We start from the raw sequence: 15101 nt of genomic DNA, 5'->3' as shown, positions 1-15101 counted from the left end.
TGTGATTGAAAATGCATGAGTGCGCTGCTCACAATCAGCTGTTCCTTTTTTCTTTCAGTTTGCAACTGATGTAGTTTCTAGAAATTCATAATCGGTAGTTTCTGGATTAGAAGGGCATGTCTTTTTAAAGATGAAACTGCAGCCCAGTATATGAAATGTGATCTAACGCATGTTGAATCCACACACATTAAAAAAACAAAACAAAAATGTGCATTTTAGATACTCAGCATCAGCCTGATCAGTTTAATGATTAGTTATGTGCACAGCATGTGAAGAATAAGCATGTAGTGATAATCTGAACTTACAGTATGTCTTACTATGCTCACGTCATTGCTGATCCATTGTCATTGAAGTGCTGAATGATTCATTTGTTCTTATGGGCTGCAATCACATAACTGCTTTACTTATTCTAATGAGTGCTTACATCTTCCCTGCTTCTTGCCTGCATTTTAGGACTTCTTAATGATCAATAACAGCAAACAGGTGAGTGCACTTACAGTACAGTAGTTTCTACAGTCACTCTTTGTTCATATATTTGGCGTCAGCTGTCTTTACTTGTCGTGTTTGTGTGTTCTCGTGAATTCTACAGCCACTCTGTCTCCTTTCAAATGTGTTTTCAGCTCTCCTTCGGGATGCTGGCACATGTGTAATCCAGTCCTAATTGTTATGCGTTTGTCTGTGGCAGTAACTGAAACAAAATGTGAGCTTCATGCTTTCTAACCCCTTAATCACTGTGCTAACAGAAAGAGGCAGAAGACGACACGCTGGGCTCCAAAAAAGTCAAGGAGCTGTCAGTGATTGATGGCCGTCGAGCTCAAAACTGTAACATCCTGCTCTCACGGTAAGTTCAGTTCAGGATTTTAAAAAACAAAACAAAAAAAACAGACACAGCAGATGTTATTATATTCTATCTGTTGTGCACTGCAGACTGAAGCTTTCAAATGATGAGATTAAGAGAGCCATCCTAACCATGGACGAACAGGAGGACCTTCCCAAAGACATGCTGGAGCAGGTACGGCTTTCATGCAAACATAAAACAGCTGTGCTTTCATTAATGCACGTCAGTTTAAATCACAAATAGTTAAGAAGTGAGCGGAAAACATCATGCGCCTTGGAGCGAGAGACAGTGGAAGCAGAAATTCAGGCATGTTCACTGACGACAAAAAGCAGAGGTGTCTGAGTATTCGATATATTGAAAAGTCTTTTCCTTGTCCTTTAGTTGCTGAAGTTTGTCCCAGAGAAGAGTGATGTGGATCTCCTCGAGGAGCATAAACATGAGCTCGATCGAATGGCCAAACCCGACCGCTTCCTTTACGAGATGAGCAGGTGAGTTCTCTTTATGTGCAGCGTATTATTTCACTGTTTACCAGCTGATAACCACAGAGCTGACGGCATCAGGGCAGAGCAGCTCAGATCTGCTGACAAACAATAGTCTTTGTTTCCTCTTCGTCTGAGTAGATAAACCCAGTGACACATGGTTTTCTACTTAATGGGAACAATAGCCGTCTGTGTGAAACACTGTTTTGGAGAAAGTGAGCCGATAATTTAATAACTTTTATTGCAGTTTTGCAAATAAAGTCATGTAAGACAAAAAGAAAGGAGTGTGGTCACCAGCAAAGGTCAGGACGCTGGTGGGTGAGATCCTGCAGCATAGCAACAGTAGAAATGTATGTAAAGGAAGAATCACACAGTCCGTTTTGTGCCGCTGTAGTTTCCAGTTTGTCGTCTTACAGGCTGGACTGGAAGACAGATGCCACTGTGGTATTCATTAAGTGCACAGTCTGTGCTTTATAGGCTTAAATCATAAACACAGCCAAAAATAAGCTTCAGTACCACAACTAAAACTTTTATATGCTTATATAAAACTTATATAGTGTGGCGATTTAAGTGCAATGTTCATGATTGTGGCTTTTGTCTACATTTGTGGATTTCCCTGTTTATAATTTATTATTTGTATCTTTTTCTCCTTCTTCTCTGACACATTATTTCCATCCTCGGTCCAGAATAAACCATTACCAGCAGAGGCTGCAGTCTTTGTACTTTAAGAAGAAGTTTGCAGAGAGGATAGCTGAGATCAAACCCAAAGTTGAAGGTGGGAAATATGTGCTTTATTCAATAAAAATATCTCAAATATGATTGCTATGATTTATCCAAAGCAAACATATTTATATCTCCAACTTTGTCCATTTTCCTGCTGCTTTAGCACTGGGTAAGGCATCTAAGGAGGTTTTAAACAGCAGAAACCTGAAGCAGCTGTTGGAGGTGGTGCTGGCATTTGGAAACTATATGAACAAAGGTCAAAGGGGCAATGCTTATGGCTTCAAGGTGTCTTCACTCAACAAGATCGCGGATACTAAATCCAGTATCGACAAGTAAGAACATTTTTCAACAGTGGTATTAAAACTTTGCAGGCAGCAGTAGCAAGAATGGCATGCGGTGTATAAAAGTCACATCTGGGAATATTATAGTGATGAAATTTCATGTGGATGTTCATATCTGAAAGTCCATCATGAAAGCCCTATATTGCACATTTGACACATTTTGCTGTGTGTTTGCAGAAACATTACTCTGCTGCACTATCTGATCACCATCCTGGAGAAGAAATATCCCAAAGTCCTGAAGTTCCAGGAGGACCTGCAGAGTATCTCAGAGGCAGCCAAAGTCAAGTATGTAAAGGCCGGGAGCAGTGATTCCCAAGTGTTTTCCTAATTTTTGTTTGTAAAATATGCCAACAATTGTGGTTCAATTGTTGGCATATAAAAAGAGTTTTCTGTAAAGAGTGAATCATCTGCATGGGGAACCTAATTTTCAGCTACTTCCTTTTTAAGTGAATGGTGATGACCTTTCTTTCTTCCACGCAGTATGACGGAGCTGGAAAAAGATATCGGCAACCTGCGCAGTGGATTAAAAAGTGTAGAGAGCGTAAGTCATGGATATTTATTTGCAAACTCAGCAGAGCTCTTCTTTATGTTCTCTTTCTAATTGCTCCTTTTGATTTCCACTTGCAGGAACTGGAATACCAGAAGAAAGGGCCGCAGGAGCCGGGTGACAAGTTTGTGTCGGTGGTGAGCCAGTTCATCACCGTGGCCAGCTTCAGCTTCACTGATGTCGAGGACTCTCTCATCGAGGCCAAAGAACTGGTGAGTCATTCGGCCTGCCTGTGTGGTTTCTCTAGAAAACCCGAGGGTGTGCACGTGCGTTTGAGCAGACCGGACAGCGTCGCAGTCGCCTGCAGACACAGGCGCTGAAAGCTTGCATCCCATTTCCTCTCCATGCAGCTGTTTCTACAAGCCTTACTGACCCCGCCAGGGACCTTTCTAGGAAAGCGACCAGCAGGAGAAGCGTTTCGGCTTCCTGCTGAAGTGCCACCGACACTTTATTGTGCGGCCTGCTTGTTGCCATGTGTGAGGGCCAAGAGTGCAAACAGGAACATAGGCTTTAATATTATTTCACACTGTGGACATCAGATTACACCTGCCAACTTTAACATGTCACTTTATGTTGTGCAAAAAGAATCACAGCATCGAAGCAAACGAAGACGAAGCAAATGTGGATTTTATGGGGACTAAACTTGACTACCAGCAGAAACCTGAACATGTTCACATTTCAAAGGGCAGTTTGACACGCTAACATGGGATTTATGTGTCTGTCTTCCTGAATGGCAGGAAGAGGTGTTTTTTCTTTATTATTTTTATATGTCCCACAGTGTGTGCCACATTGACATGAGGACTCAGCTGGTAACATGGGAACCATTAGTTGCTGTTAATCATTTACAGTATGCCACGGTTAAATATTTGAATGTTTGCAGTGGCCCTCTGTACTCACGACTGGGAGCCAGATAACCTGGTGACCCTCTAAGAGGGTCACTGCATCAGCTCTGTGCATATAAACAAAATGAAAGCAGAAAAAGGTGACTGTGAAATAGTGTTTGATTGTTGCTGTGAGGAAAAGAAATGTATTCTTTGTTTTTCCCCCATTAGAGAAAAAAAAAACAAAACTTCAGCATCTTTTCAGCTCATAGTTTCCCTGTCTATGCCATAACTGCTGTTAGCAGTCACATTTTTTGAAGCTGTATCTTCCCAGCATGATCTTGCATCTGGATGTTCTTTTTTTTCTTTTTTAATTTATTGTGAAAAACACCCAACAAGCACATTGCCTTAATTTGAGCTCTGGCTCCAGTCTCTGACCTCAGCTGCAATCAGTAGCCGGTGAGATCTGGATGAACACGGGCTTCAAAGCCCGACCACTCCTGCCCTGCTCTGGTTTCAAAGAGCTGGGGCCTAATGACTCTCCTGTAAAGCAGTCAAAGATGGAATAAAACGCGGTTCTGCTGCGTCCTGCTGTAAATCTAATCTCGTGTGCCCCCTCCTCTTCTCTTTGGTCCTGCAGTTCCTGAGGGCAGTAAAGCACTTTGGTGAGGATGCCAGTAAGATGCAGCCAGATGAGTTCTTTGGCATCTTCGACCAGTTCCTGCAATCGTTCACAGAGGCTCAGCAGGAGAACGAGAACATACGAAAACGAAAGGAAGAGGAGGAACGCAGGGCCAAAGTAGAAGCTCAGGTATGCGACTGATCTCTCTTTTCATTCCCTGAGATTCTCAGTAGAGCTATAGCTGCTATTAAACACTTATTTAGCACCTTTAATTTATTAAATACTACAATGCCTTCATTTAGCAAACGTTACACAGTCATAGGAAATATATTTGATCTGTTTTCTGTCCCACGTGAGAAGATAGTATGACTCACATCTGTGCATCTCATTAGGTCTGATTAGATTAGAGCTGAAAATGGCTTCCTAACCTTAGATCAAAGGTTCCAGCATCTGCCCACTAAACTCCTCTACAGCTCATTGCATTATACAGTGCATTGATATTATATAGTCAAATTGGATGTTATTACGGGACTGCTTCTCTGAGTCATAAATAAATAAAAACCAGGAGGGCTCAGATTCCCGTATCCAAGCAAAGCTAATAATGCTCTTCAGATATTTAAATGCCAGTTTTCATTTGTGTCCCCAGCTACGTGAGCAGAGGGAGAAGGAGCGAAAGGCCCGGAAAGCAAAAGCGAACGGAGAGGAGGATGGCGGTGAGTTTGATGACCTCGTGTCAGCGCTGCGGTCGGGCGAGGTCTTCGACAAGGACTTGTCCAAGATGAAACGTAACCGCAAGCGGATCAACAACCAGAGCACAGACTCGGGCAGGGAGCGACCAGTCACAAAGCTGAACTTCTAAATGGGCTCGATCACTCGCAACCCCCTGCTCATCATCATCAGCCTCCCTCTGGGGCGAACTGACATCCACATTCCTCTTCACCCTCCTCCACTCCCACCCACCTCGGCTCGGGTGAACCACAGCATTGCGTCATCGCAGCAGGGCCACACACAGCACAACATGATTAGACCTCTCATCCTCTAAGATTTTGATAAGAAATAGAGCAGAAGCCAAAGGTTGATACTCTTGGACCAAACAAGAGGGAGGAAAAGAAATGTTTTAAGTCATGCTGGAGAAAGGTTTTCACGGGTGTTTTGACAGGATCCGTTCGGTGCCGTTTTTGTACGTGAATCTATGCACAGAGTGAAATGTGCATCGGGTCGAGTGTTTCCGAGGCTGGAAGCTCGATCAAAGCAAGAGGACTATTCCTCTAAATGGGGCCATTTTGTACAGACTGAGGTGTGCTGCTTTCACCTGCCTGGATTTTCCGAGAGATCATTTCTGGAGAAAGACTAGACCTAAGCTTCCTCTTGATGCTGCCGCTCTCTTGCAGTCACAGCCATCACAGGACTGAGAGACTGTGTTGTATAGACGGATGTGGTTTTAATTGCAAGTGACACAGCTGAGGGTCTTTTTTTTTTTTTTGTATTTACCTTTTTTTGACGTGCATCACATATATATATATATATATAAATCTGATCACTGTATGTTTTTATTTGAACATTTTCCTGTTACGAGCTGGCCTTAACTCTGATTTGATTTTGTTTCGTTTCTTTGTTAAGTGGGTACTCTCAAAGGCCTTGGCCTGATCTGCAATTCTTAACAGGTGTGTGGACACTCGTGTCATACATTACATACATCTATAGTATACAAGCGTGTGTGCTTGTTACACATGCACATAGGAATTCATAATGCTAAATACCATTGAAATTAATGCAATACACTTGTCTTTCCCCTTTGAAGAGAGTGCCCTCCTTAAATGTTTTTTATTATTTGAATAGATGAAATGTTTGCTCCATGCTGGCTGGATTTACACTGCATCAAATGAAAGGGCAGAAAAAAATCTGCTCCACATGTGATGTTTTCATTCTTGTAGAAAACATGACATGTGGACGTGCGACGTTCCCCCTTCAGCCTTGTGACTCCATCCAGCCGACACCTCCACCGAACTTTTATAATTTAAACTGCCTTCCATTGTACAATGACCTAAAGATAATAAATGGGAGAAAACTACTGATGAGTTTGATTATATTGTTTTTCAACACATGCACTTTCACGCAGCATTGACTCTGGTTTTATAAAGTTGTTTATTGCTACTAAAAACCTTGAACAGGAAGTGGAAGCATCTTTTTTATGTGGCTGAATTTTAAACTCTAAAGGTAACCAGCATTGTGGCTCCATCTAGTGGTCAGTAAATGCAACAACATTTAATGTGCACTTCATTTAATGTACACTTCAAATCATCAAAGCAAAAATCCCTTTTTACATTCAGTCATACACGATAACATAGTTATTTATGTTTATTAACATATACAATCAAAGTTCACTATCAAGAATATTTTAGTAGATATCTGAATGGCAGTACACTTCCTTTTAGCTGTTCTTCAGATTTTATCTTTAGTTATAACCATCCATTCATTTTCTACTGCTTATCTGGGGCAGGGTCTAAGCAAAGCAAAGAAACCCAGACCTTCCTCTCTCTAACCCTTCTTCCAGCTCTCTTGGGGGGATGCTGAGGTTTTCCAAGCCAGATGAGACACTCAGCATGTCCCAAGTCCGCCCCAGAAGTTTGACGTGGCTGAAACACCTCACCTAGGAGGAACCCAGGAGGGATCTTGGTCAGATGCTTGAATCAACTCAATGGATGTGGAAGAGTACCAGTGACTGAGCTCCTTGCAGTATCTAAGAGTTAGTTATGTACTTTGTTAATCTATTAAATATGATTTAGGACAATTTAAAGATTCACAAGATGTATAATAGTTTTTGTTTTTCTTAAAACAGGTAAGGAAAACTATTTCTTCATTTACTACTCAGGTAAACCAGGCCACCAAGGTCTTATTTTCTTCATTACAGATCCAAGTCTTGGCCACCTAAACGGTTTTCTATTCATAAAATGTGTTTTTGTCTTATTAAAAACTACCATTATAACCTTTGTTTTAATTTGTTTTTGTATAGAAAACCTATACGTCTTGCTTACTTCAGCAGGAAACCATGTGTCAGCTTGTCATCTGCCTCCTGCACAAAGCGTGAAACTCCGGTGTAAAAAGCTCTGCCAGCAACTTCCACCACTACAGCTTTGAAGTCTCCACACTTGGTCTCCTGAGCATTAAGACAGAAACACAATAAATGCTTCAGATCATTCTATGATGAGCTGATTCAAAAGAATAATTCAATTCATATTTATTTATATAGCACCAAATCACAACAACAGTCACCTCAAGGCACTTTATATTGTAAGCTAAAGACCCTACATTAATACAACATCTTGGATTTTAAATTTGATTTTAGATTAACAGGGAGCCAATCTAGAGAAAACAGTCTGGGAGAAATATGTTTTCTCTGTAGTTACTCTCGCTGCAGCATTTTAGATCAACTGAAGGCTTTTCAAGACATCCTGATAATAACCATGTTGTAGAAGTAGGAAATTAGAGGTCATCCAGGACCTGCAGTTTTATTAATTGGTATGTTCTCTGGCTTCCTGAACAGATAAAGTTAGGTATCATCTGCATAGCAGTGAAAATGCATGCTATGCCTTGAATTAATTTAACACTTGTGTGAAGATTAATCTCCATTTACATGAAGAAACTGTAGTCTCAAAACAAACTGGAAATGTGATTCAAACCGCTGCAGTGCAGTACCTTTAATACCTGCAGCATCCTCTAATTACTGTAATAAAATCTTGTGGTCCATTGTCAGAAGCCATAAGATCATTTGTAACCTTCACTAAAGCTGGCTCTGTGCTGTGATGAGGTCTGAAACCTGACTGAAACTAGAATAAACTATTCCTCTGCAGATGATATATGCAATGTGTAAGATGAGTAATTCTGACAGCAAGTAGTGATTTGTTTGCTGTCAGTCCACACATCAGCGTGCTGCGTTTTGATGTAAGAGAAACCCGGAGCATCTGCTTCATGGTGACTTCACTCTAAGACATTTAAATACAGGATTTCAAATCAGTATTTTAGAAACTGTCAACCTGAGGAGCCAAACAAAGCGATGCTATATTAAATTGCACCAAAATCCTACACTTAGGATTAAGTATTATTAACTGTATTACTGTTTAGAAACAAAACACACAAAACGTGTTCTTTTTAACTTGGATTAATCCTGCACATTTCAATACATCGTAAATCCACTGCGCCATAACGTCTAAATATTTACTTATTCTTTTGGTCTTTTTACAAAATGCACTTCTTTCGTTTCTCACTCTTTGAACAAGAGGCAATCACCCTCATTCCACAAGAGAACAGAAATTGCGATACCTCAACAGCCTTTCCTGTGAACTGGGACCCAGTGGCTCCGCTCTGGAACGTCCTGGTCTGGTTCAGCTGGATGAGACCTTTGTGATACTGAAGAGCTACTCGAGCCGTGACACCAGAACCAGTCGGGCTTCGGTCTACCTGAGAAGCACAATTTAAACCTCCTATTGCATGAAGTTAAGGTGACACCAATGAACAAAACACAGACCTTTTTATTGTCTTTTGTATGATTCCAACACTTGAGCACTTAAAGAGGATTCAAATAATGGAAGTAAGGACAAAGACTTAAAAAGTGACAACAAATAAAAAATGTCCCCAAACGTGTTTTCTTGCAATATGTCTTGTTTTTCTTTCATATTTCATCTGAACAGTTGCTGTGTTTGTCCATTTCATTCATGATAAACTCTGCAGACTGCACAAATAAAAGACAATGTGACCACTTTACATAATGCTCATTATTCATTGTAAAAGGCCGATCTCCGGCACTGTCAAACTGCTGGCTGTGAGCACAGTCACAACTGCTCTTCCTTAGCTTCAGCTAATACAGCTGTTCCAAATTGTAATGTGACTTGTTAAATTGACCAGCTGTAGCACTTCCTAGAAGCTGCAGCCCTTCTAAGACAAATGTGCTTAAGTGTACACTTAGAGCTACTTCAGGGTTAGACAGGACTAAAGACTGTATTTAAAGTTGGATGTGGATTCAGGGCCTAAACAAAACAAACAAAAAAAGGTGATAAGAAGTGCCTTAAATCTGCATTATTTTTAATGACCAGCAGGGGGACTTTCCTTATTTTCCATCAAACTACTGCTTTCTTCTCTCTTATGATCTCTTTAAACATATTTCTAAAAAGCTTAGGATTTCAATCAGTAGTTTGAAGTCTTTCTTGTTTATTTAGTTTTTTTTAAAATTCTAATCAATAAAACGTAGTACACGCCTCTCACTATAGCGTTACCCACACTCAGGTTTCATGACAACGGTTTATCCTTCCACCAGCAGGAACTAACATACCTGAGCTTCAGCAAACACACAGATATTGGCGGTGGGTTCAGGGGAGTAATCGTCTTTCCCGTCTGTTAGTATGGTGCCATACAGGAAGGCCAGATCATCGCTGGCTGGATGATGCAACTTCACCTAAAGGATAATAAAAATAAGGTAGAAAAAGAAATCAGTTCACACTGTGGAATATGGTTGGGAGCATCATGTCCAGATACTTTTGGGTGACATCAAGCTGAGAGGTCATGTAATGCTCAGATTTTTTGCTATAAGCTCTACAGGCATGCACTGCATCCCATATAAGTACTACCAGATGTTTCTTGTGGCCTCTAAAAATATCCTGTGCATACATTTGAGCCATAATTCGACAACACCCTAAAAGCAGATGTAATGAATCAAAAAAGAAGCTGCCAATTCAAAGCAGCTCTATATAAGATCAGGCCTACTTTTTCCCCTTTTTAAATTAAAGTATGGATTATTTAGACTTTTAGATTACTAGAAATTTAGTAAGTGATATTCTCACTGTCTGTGTAATAATGCTGAGGGTTTTTTTAATTTCCTGTCAGCTGATCACCTGAGATTTGACAGCTCTGGTCACAGCTGTGGCTGCGTCGATAAGATCCCGAGTCCTGGACTTGAACACATCCAGACCAAACTTCTGGGCATTCACAAAGGCGTAAAAGGCTCCTCCGTAGCTGATGTCAACCGTTACTTCACCAAACCCCACCACCAACACTGTCACATCTGGTAAAAAATATTGAATTAGTCCTGGAGAACATTCAAATACCTGAGAACTATTACAGTCCTTTGTGCTACCTGTAGCAAATGCAAACGCTGGCACGCTGAGAAACCTCACTCCTCCCGTTTTCCCCTCAGAGTACTCAACAAAGGCCTTCACCAGGCCACAGGGACAGTGGATGTTCACTTGTGTCTCTGGTGACTTCGGCTCTTTCACTAGTTTGTAGTCCACAGCGAAGCGTCCCAGTGCGATGACGGCGTGGCCGCACATGGTGCTGTAGCCCTCGTTGTGCATGAACAGCACCGCCAGGTCGGCCTCGGGTAACTCGCTGTCCACGATCAGGGCCCCGTACATGTCGTAGTGTCCTCGCGGTTCATACATCAGCACCCTCCTGAGGTGGTCCAGATGTTCCCGGACGTAGCGACGTTTGGAAAGCACGCTGTCGCCTTTGACCTCTGGGTAGCCACTGAGGATGATCCGCAAAGGCTCTCCACCCGTGTGCATGTCGACCACAGACAGCTCGCCTCCCTCGTGAGGTGGAAGCTGCATTTCCATCTCAGCGCTGATCTCAGAAATCAAAACAATCCTTTGGGTTATAAACTCGTTTATATTTTTAATACACCTTTTTTTTTTAAATGTAAACACTTGCATGGGAAAACTTTTGAGTCTGCCTGCAAGCTTTGTTTGAAAATTATCCCTCAAATCAAAACATACATATGGAGTATGGGTAACAAATACATTTAAAGCGATTTATAGCTGGATTTATAGCTCGGTGTCTGGGTCGCGTGTTTAGTTTATGAATGCTAAATTCTGCTTGAAGCCAAATTTGCTGAGTGATAATTCATCTGTAACATTGAGGCCACAAGATCAGCTAAAAAAGTAGGACCTTTGTCAGTTGATACCAGCTTGAAAATGAGCTTGAAAGTTAATATTTGGTATGACCGTCTTTATTCTTCAACACATCCTGAATTCTCTTAAACAACCTTTCTTGTCATTTCTTTAGGTAGACTTCAGGAATAGTTCTCCAGGCTTCTTGAAGGACATTCAAAGCTCTTCTTTCGTTCTTTGTGTCCGGGGATGGGTGTCCAGGCTGCTTGTCGGGGCCTGGAGCCTGGGGCCTGGGGCCTCTCGGCCTGGAGCTCAGTCACTCTGGCACAGCTGGCTGCCGGCGGAGCTCACGGGCACGTCACTGCAACCCCCCCTGGCTTCTGCTCCGCGGCTGCTGAGTGACCCCTCATCTGGGGCTCTCCTCAGCTCTTTCTGGGAGAGTGGCGCGGTTGCCCCTCTGTTGGTCTTCCTTGGTCTCTTGTGCTCTGGGGGTCTCTGGATGTCTGGAGCCTTAATCTCCTCCATACCTGCTTCATGCCCTGGAGGAAGGGGCTGTGGCTCCCCACACCCTCTAGCAGATCATTACATGAAGGAACCTTTTAAATACAAGTGCGCTCATGCTCACAGGTGTACAAACGGGTGCTCACACACATAAACTACACCCTTTTTGGCTCCTACCTCAAAGCACACTGTGCGCTGTCGATCCAACGTGCGGCACAATAATATTCAATAATTAGTTTTCACTGTTATATTCACATAGGTCATCGCGATGATGTTGTTTATTATATTGCTCTCTTTTTTTGCTTCTTTTCTCTTTTTTCTTTCTCAACAGGTGATCCAGGTGATTGATGAATGTATTTTTTGTTTGTTTGTTTTGTTAGTTTTTGTTTTTGCCCTTTATCACCGTTCCTCTTCCCCGCTGTTTTTCTTTCCCTCTTTCTTTCCCCCTTTTCTTTCCCCCAGTCAAGTCTGTCCTGTGTGTAGCAAGCGAAAATAAAATAAAATAAAATAATCAATAAAAGCAAAGGTGAATCAAATAGACCAATACGGCAAGGCCGGGATGGTCCATTTGGTAAAATAAATCCGTTGGGCATCTTTCTTTGCCTTTAGACAATAATTCTGATGGCAAGAGAGCCAAATGGGACAGGTGGGAAAGAAAAAAAAAAGCTCTTCTTTGGACATTGGCTGCCTTCTGTCCCATTCTCTGTCAAGATGACCATGCACTGCTTCAATAATGTTGAAGTCCGGGCTCTGGAGAGGCCAATCCATGACTGACAGTGTTCCATTTTATGTTTTTCTATCCAGGTATTCTTTTAATGCATTTGCAGTGTATTTGGGATCATTGGCATGAAAATAAATTACACCCACCCTTCCCACTGAGACCATTTCTGATGAGGGTTCAATGAACAGTAAATGGATCAGCTAAAAGGCCAGATCCAGCACTCAGGTAATGTGTCAGGTCATGTTGGATTTTTTCCATATTACTTAAGACATGACTTCCAGATATCATTCCTCTGCTGTAAACAGATAATGTGACAGACCTAAAAGTCTGTCCACTTGTCCAGTTTTTACAATTTAAAAAAAAGAAAAAAAGAAAATACCGTACACCATGGTGAGCTATGCCAAGTTTTTGGCTAGTAGCTCTGTAAAAATACTATTCTATTTTGTAGCTATTAAACTGTGTTATCTTTTTGTAGATTCAGCTAAACAAACGGGGACAAATTGTGTTTTTTTTGTGACAGTCTGTCAGTAACAAAGTGGATAAAGATACTATTTAAAGTTGGCTTTTTGTTACTACTGGTTCATCAAAAGATGAACCAGTAGTAACAAAGTATTAGTACAGTTGTAGTAGTAGTGTCCTTTTTATGCTTGAGTGATTCACGTTAAGTGGCTTGACAAACAAAAACATTCCTCATAAAAACGAGTAAAGAAAAAAGCAGCCAATGTCCAAAGAACTATTGCTCAAGAGAACTTCTAAAAAAGTACAAGAATAACTCTTTGGAAGCATAATATGAAGAATGAGGAGGGGTTCAAGACTTTGCTGTGTCTTCTATGATCAGTGTGGAAGCTGTTGAGCATCTAACTCCTGTAAATTATGCGTTTATTCATACTTTAGATCAAAACATTCGTTAACATTAAGAAATGTGAGGGTAGATGCAGTAAACAGCAAATATTGAACATGAATTCGCATTAAATTTGACAAAACAGGCACCAAAAGGCGAATGTTGTGCAGGCTGATCTGAGGTCATCGTAAAAAATGATTTATGAGCAACAGTTTTGCTTATATTCGTTTTTGAAAGCAAACGGGTTTATAGTGGGGACTTTATTGTTGTTTTTCTCAATACATGCTGTGCCGTGTTATTATATTCCGCCACAATACAAACTCTCCCAGTTAAACGTTTGGATGCCTGCAGTAGGTATAACGGAGTGCATGCAGCGCAACTCTCCAGTAAAAGGCAGCAAAAACCCAGCGTTGACTCACACAACTGCAAAGAGGAAAAGAACTAAAGCTCTGGTAAGTTTACTTACCTGCTGTAACTTTTCTCTGTGCTCAGATCTCAATCTTGTGCAGCCCTCCTACTTTTTTCTTTTCTTTTCTCTCTGTGTGTTTCAGTTACACAAAGACACTAAAATGAAGCATTAGTGCCACCCGCTGTTCTGGAGGGCTGCACGAAGTTAGTCTTTAAACAGCCCAGTACACAGTTTTATATTCACACAGAGATGCAGACATGTGTTTCTCTATATGCAGTGTTGGGGAGTAACGGAATACATGTACCGCCGTTACGTATTTAAAATACAAAATATGAGTAACTGTATTCCGTTACAGTTACCGTTTAAAAAGGTGGTATTTAGAATACAGTTACTTTGTTGAAATAAATGGATTACACGGTGGTACTTCCCTGTTTCATACTGTGGCGGGTCAGGACTGTTTGGGTTTTGTTTGACTGCTACGTTCTGTAGTTCCAGGCGGCAGCGTTAGGGTTGCCATGGTTACAGGGTGACGCTCTCTCTCTGCGTGTTTCCTGGGTGAGAGAGGCCTTTTTGTTGTTGTTGTGCTAAGCTAATAGGCACAATGCTACAGGTATAGCTCTAAAGAATGTAGCATCATAGGCAGTGTAGTCCGTGCTGCAGGGAGAATGGACTGCCATACCCGTTATGTGTCTGTGAGCGAGGGAGGGAGAAAAAGGAAAAGTACGAGCTGTCATCGAGCAAAAACGGGAGCTGGAAGCATGTAAATATAATAATAACCACTGCAGCCAAGAAGAGAGCCTGACGAGCCCAGTTGTAAGTAAGCTATTAAGACTCGACTGTACACCGTGTTCGTGTTTTCCTCCGAAACAATAAGCTCCGTTGGAGCAGCCTTTCAACGCCTCTCTCTGTCTCTCGCTAGCAAAGTTGACCCAGACAACAAAGTAAAGCTAGTTTTCGGCTATGAGCCTGACACAGAACCCACCGTATTAGCCAGAGGTCCCTTTACTACGGTTCGGAGCCGCGGACCTTCAGTAACAGTAATAAATCACAACAATAGTACATTCATGTAGTTGTAAACAGCATGATAATATATTAAGTAATCCAAAGTATTCAGAATACGTTACTCTCATTGAGTAACGTAACGGAATACGTTACAGAATACATTTTGGGGCATGTATTCTGTATTCTGTAATGGAATACATTTTAAAAGTAACCTTCCCAACACTGTCTATATGCTATATAACCCTTCAAAAATAGGCTGAAACCGATTCAGTGTTTCTGATTAAAGATCGTATCCAGGAGAAATCCCCCCCCCCCCCCCCCAAATAATAATAAATGAATTTATTTTTAAAATAAAATTTAAAAAAGCGAAAATTCTTA

At 41.4% G+C, this 15101-nt stretch overlaps 2 protein-coding genes across 6 annotated transcripts in view; one reads left to right on the top strand and one right to left on the bottom strand.

Annotated features, from left to right (window-relative positions):
* daam1b (dishevelled associated activator of morphogenesis 1b) overlaps positions 1–6435 on the top strand; it is a 42759-nt gene extending 36324 nt beyond the window's left edge. For 3 of the 4 annotated variants that reach the window (XM_006797112.3, XM_006797114.3, XM_006797113.3), the window contains exons 16-26: positions 454–483; positions 744–841; positions 928–1012; positions 1220–1326; positions 2004–2092; positions 2204–2372; positions 2559–2666; positions 2862–2922; positions 3009–3140; positions 4390–4560; positions 5018–6435. In XM_006797112.3, coding sequence (XP_006797175.2) covers positions 454–483; positions 744–841; positions 928–1012; positions 1220–1326; positions 2004–2092; positions 2204–2372; positions 2559–2666; positions 2862–2922; positions 3009–3140; positions 4390–4560; positions 5018–5230 — 1263 coding nt within the window. In that variant the 3' untranslated portion in view covers positions 5231–6435. The remainder of the gene's footprint in view (positions 1–453; positions 484–743; positions 842–927; positions 1013–1219; positions 1327–2003; positions 2093–2203; positions 2373–2558; positions 2667–2861; positions 2923–3008; positions 3141–4389; positions 4561–5017) is intronic. The other variant, XM_006797115.3, reaches the window with a different exon arrangement.
* Positions 6436–6503: 68 nt separating this feature from the next.
* l3hypdh (trans-L-3-hydroxyproline dehydratase) lies at positions 6504–14006 on the bottom strand. Of its 2 annotated transcripts, none has more exons than XM_006797120.2 (7): positions 13779–14006; positions 10499–10983; positions 10257–10426; positions 9698–9820; positions 8692–8829; positions 7407–7528; positions 6504–7111 (listed from the first exon to the last, which is right to left on the bottom strand). In XM_006797120.2, exons 2-7 carry the CDS (start codon positions 10974–10976, stop codon positions 7018–7020), a joined length of 1125 nt encoding a protein of 374 aa, XP_006797183.1. In that variant the 5' UTR covers positions 10977–10983; positions 13779–14006; the 3' UTR covers positions 6504–7017. The 2 variants fall into 2 exon arrangements, with proteins under 2 accessions (XP_006797183.1, XP_006797185.1); XM_006797122.3 differs by having other exon boundaries at positions 6504–7021; positions 13779–14003.
* Between the last annotated feature and the right edge of the window lie 1095 nt (positions 14007–15101).

The sequence above is a fragment of the Neolamprologus brichardi genome, chromosome 15 (genome assembly GCF_056152115.1).
Source record: "Neolamprologus brichardi isolate AB-2024 chromosome 15, ASM5615211v1, whole genome shotgun sequence".
Lineage (NCBI taxonomy): Eukaryota > Metazoa > Chordata > Actinopteri > Cichliformes > Cichlidae > Neolamprologus > Neolamprologus brichardi.
Note: the sequence above shows the minus strand (reverse complement) of the source record. Positions and strands in the feature narration are given on the sequence as shown.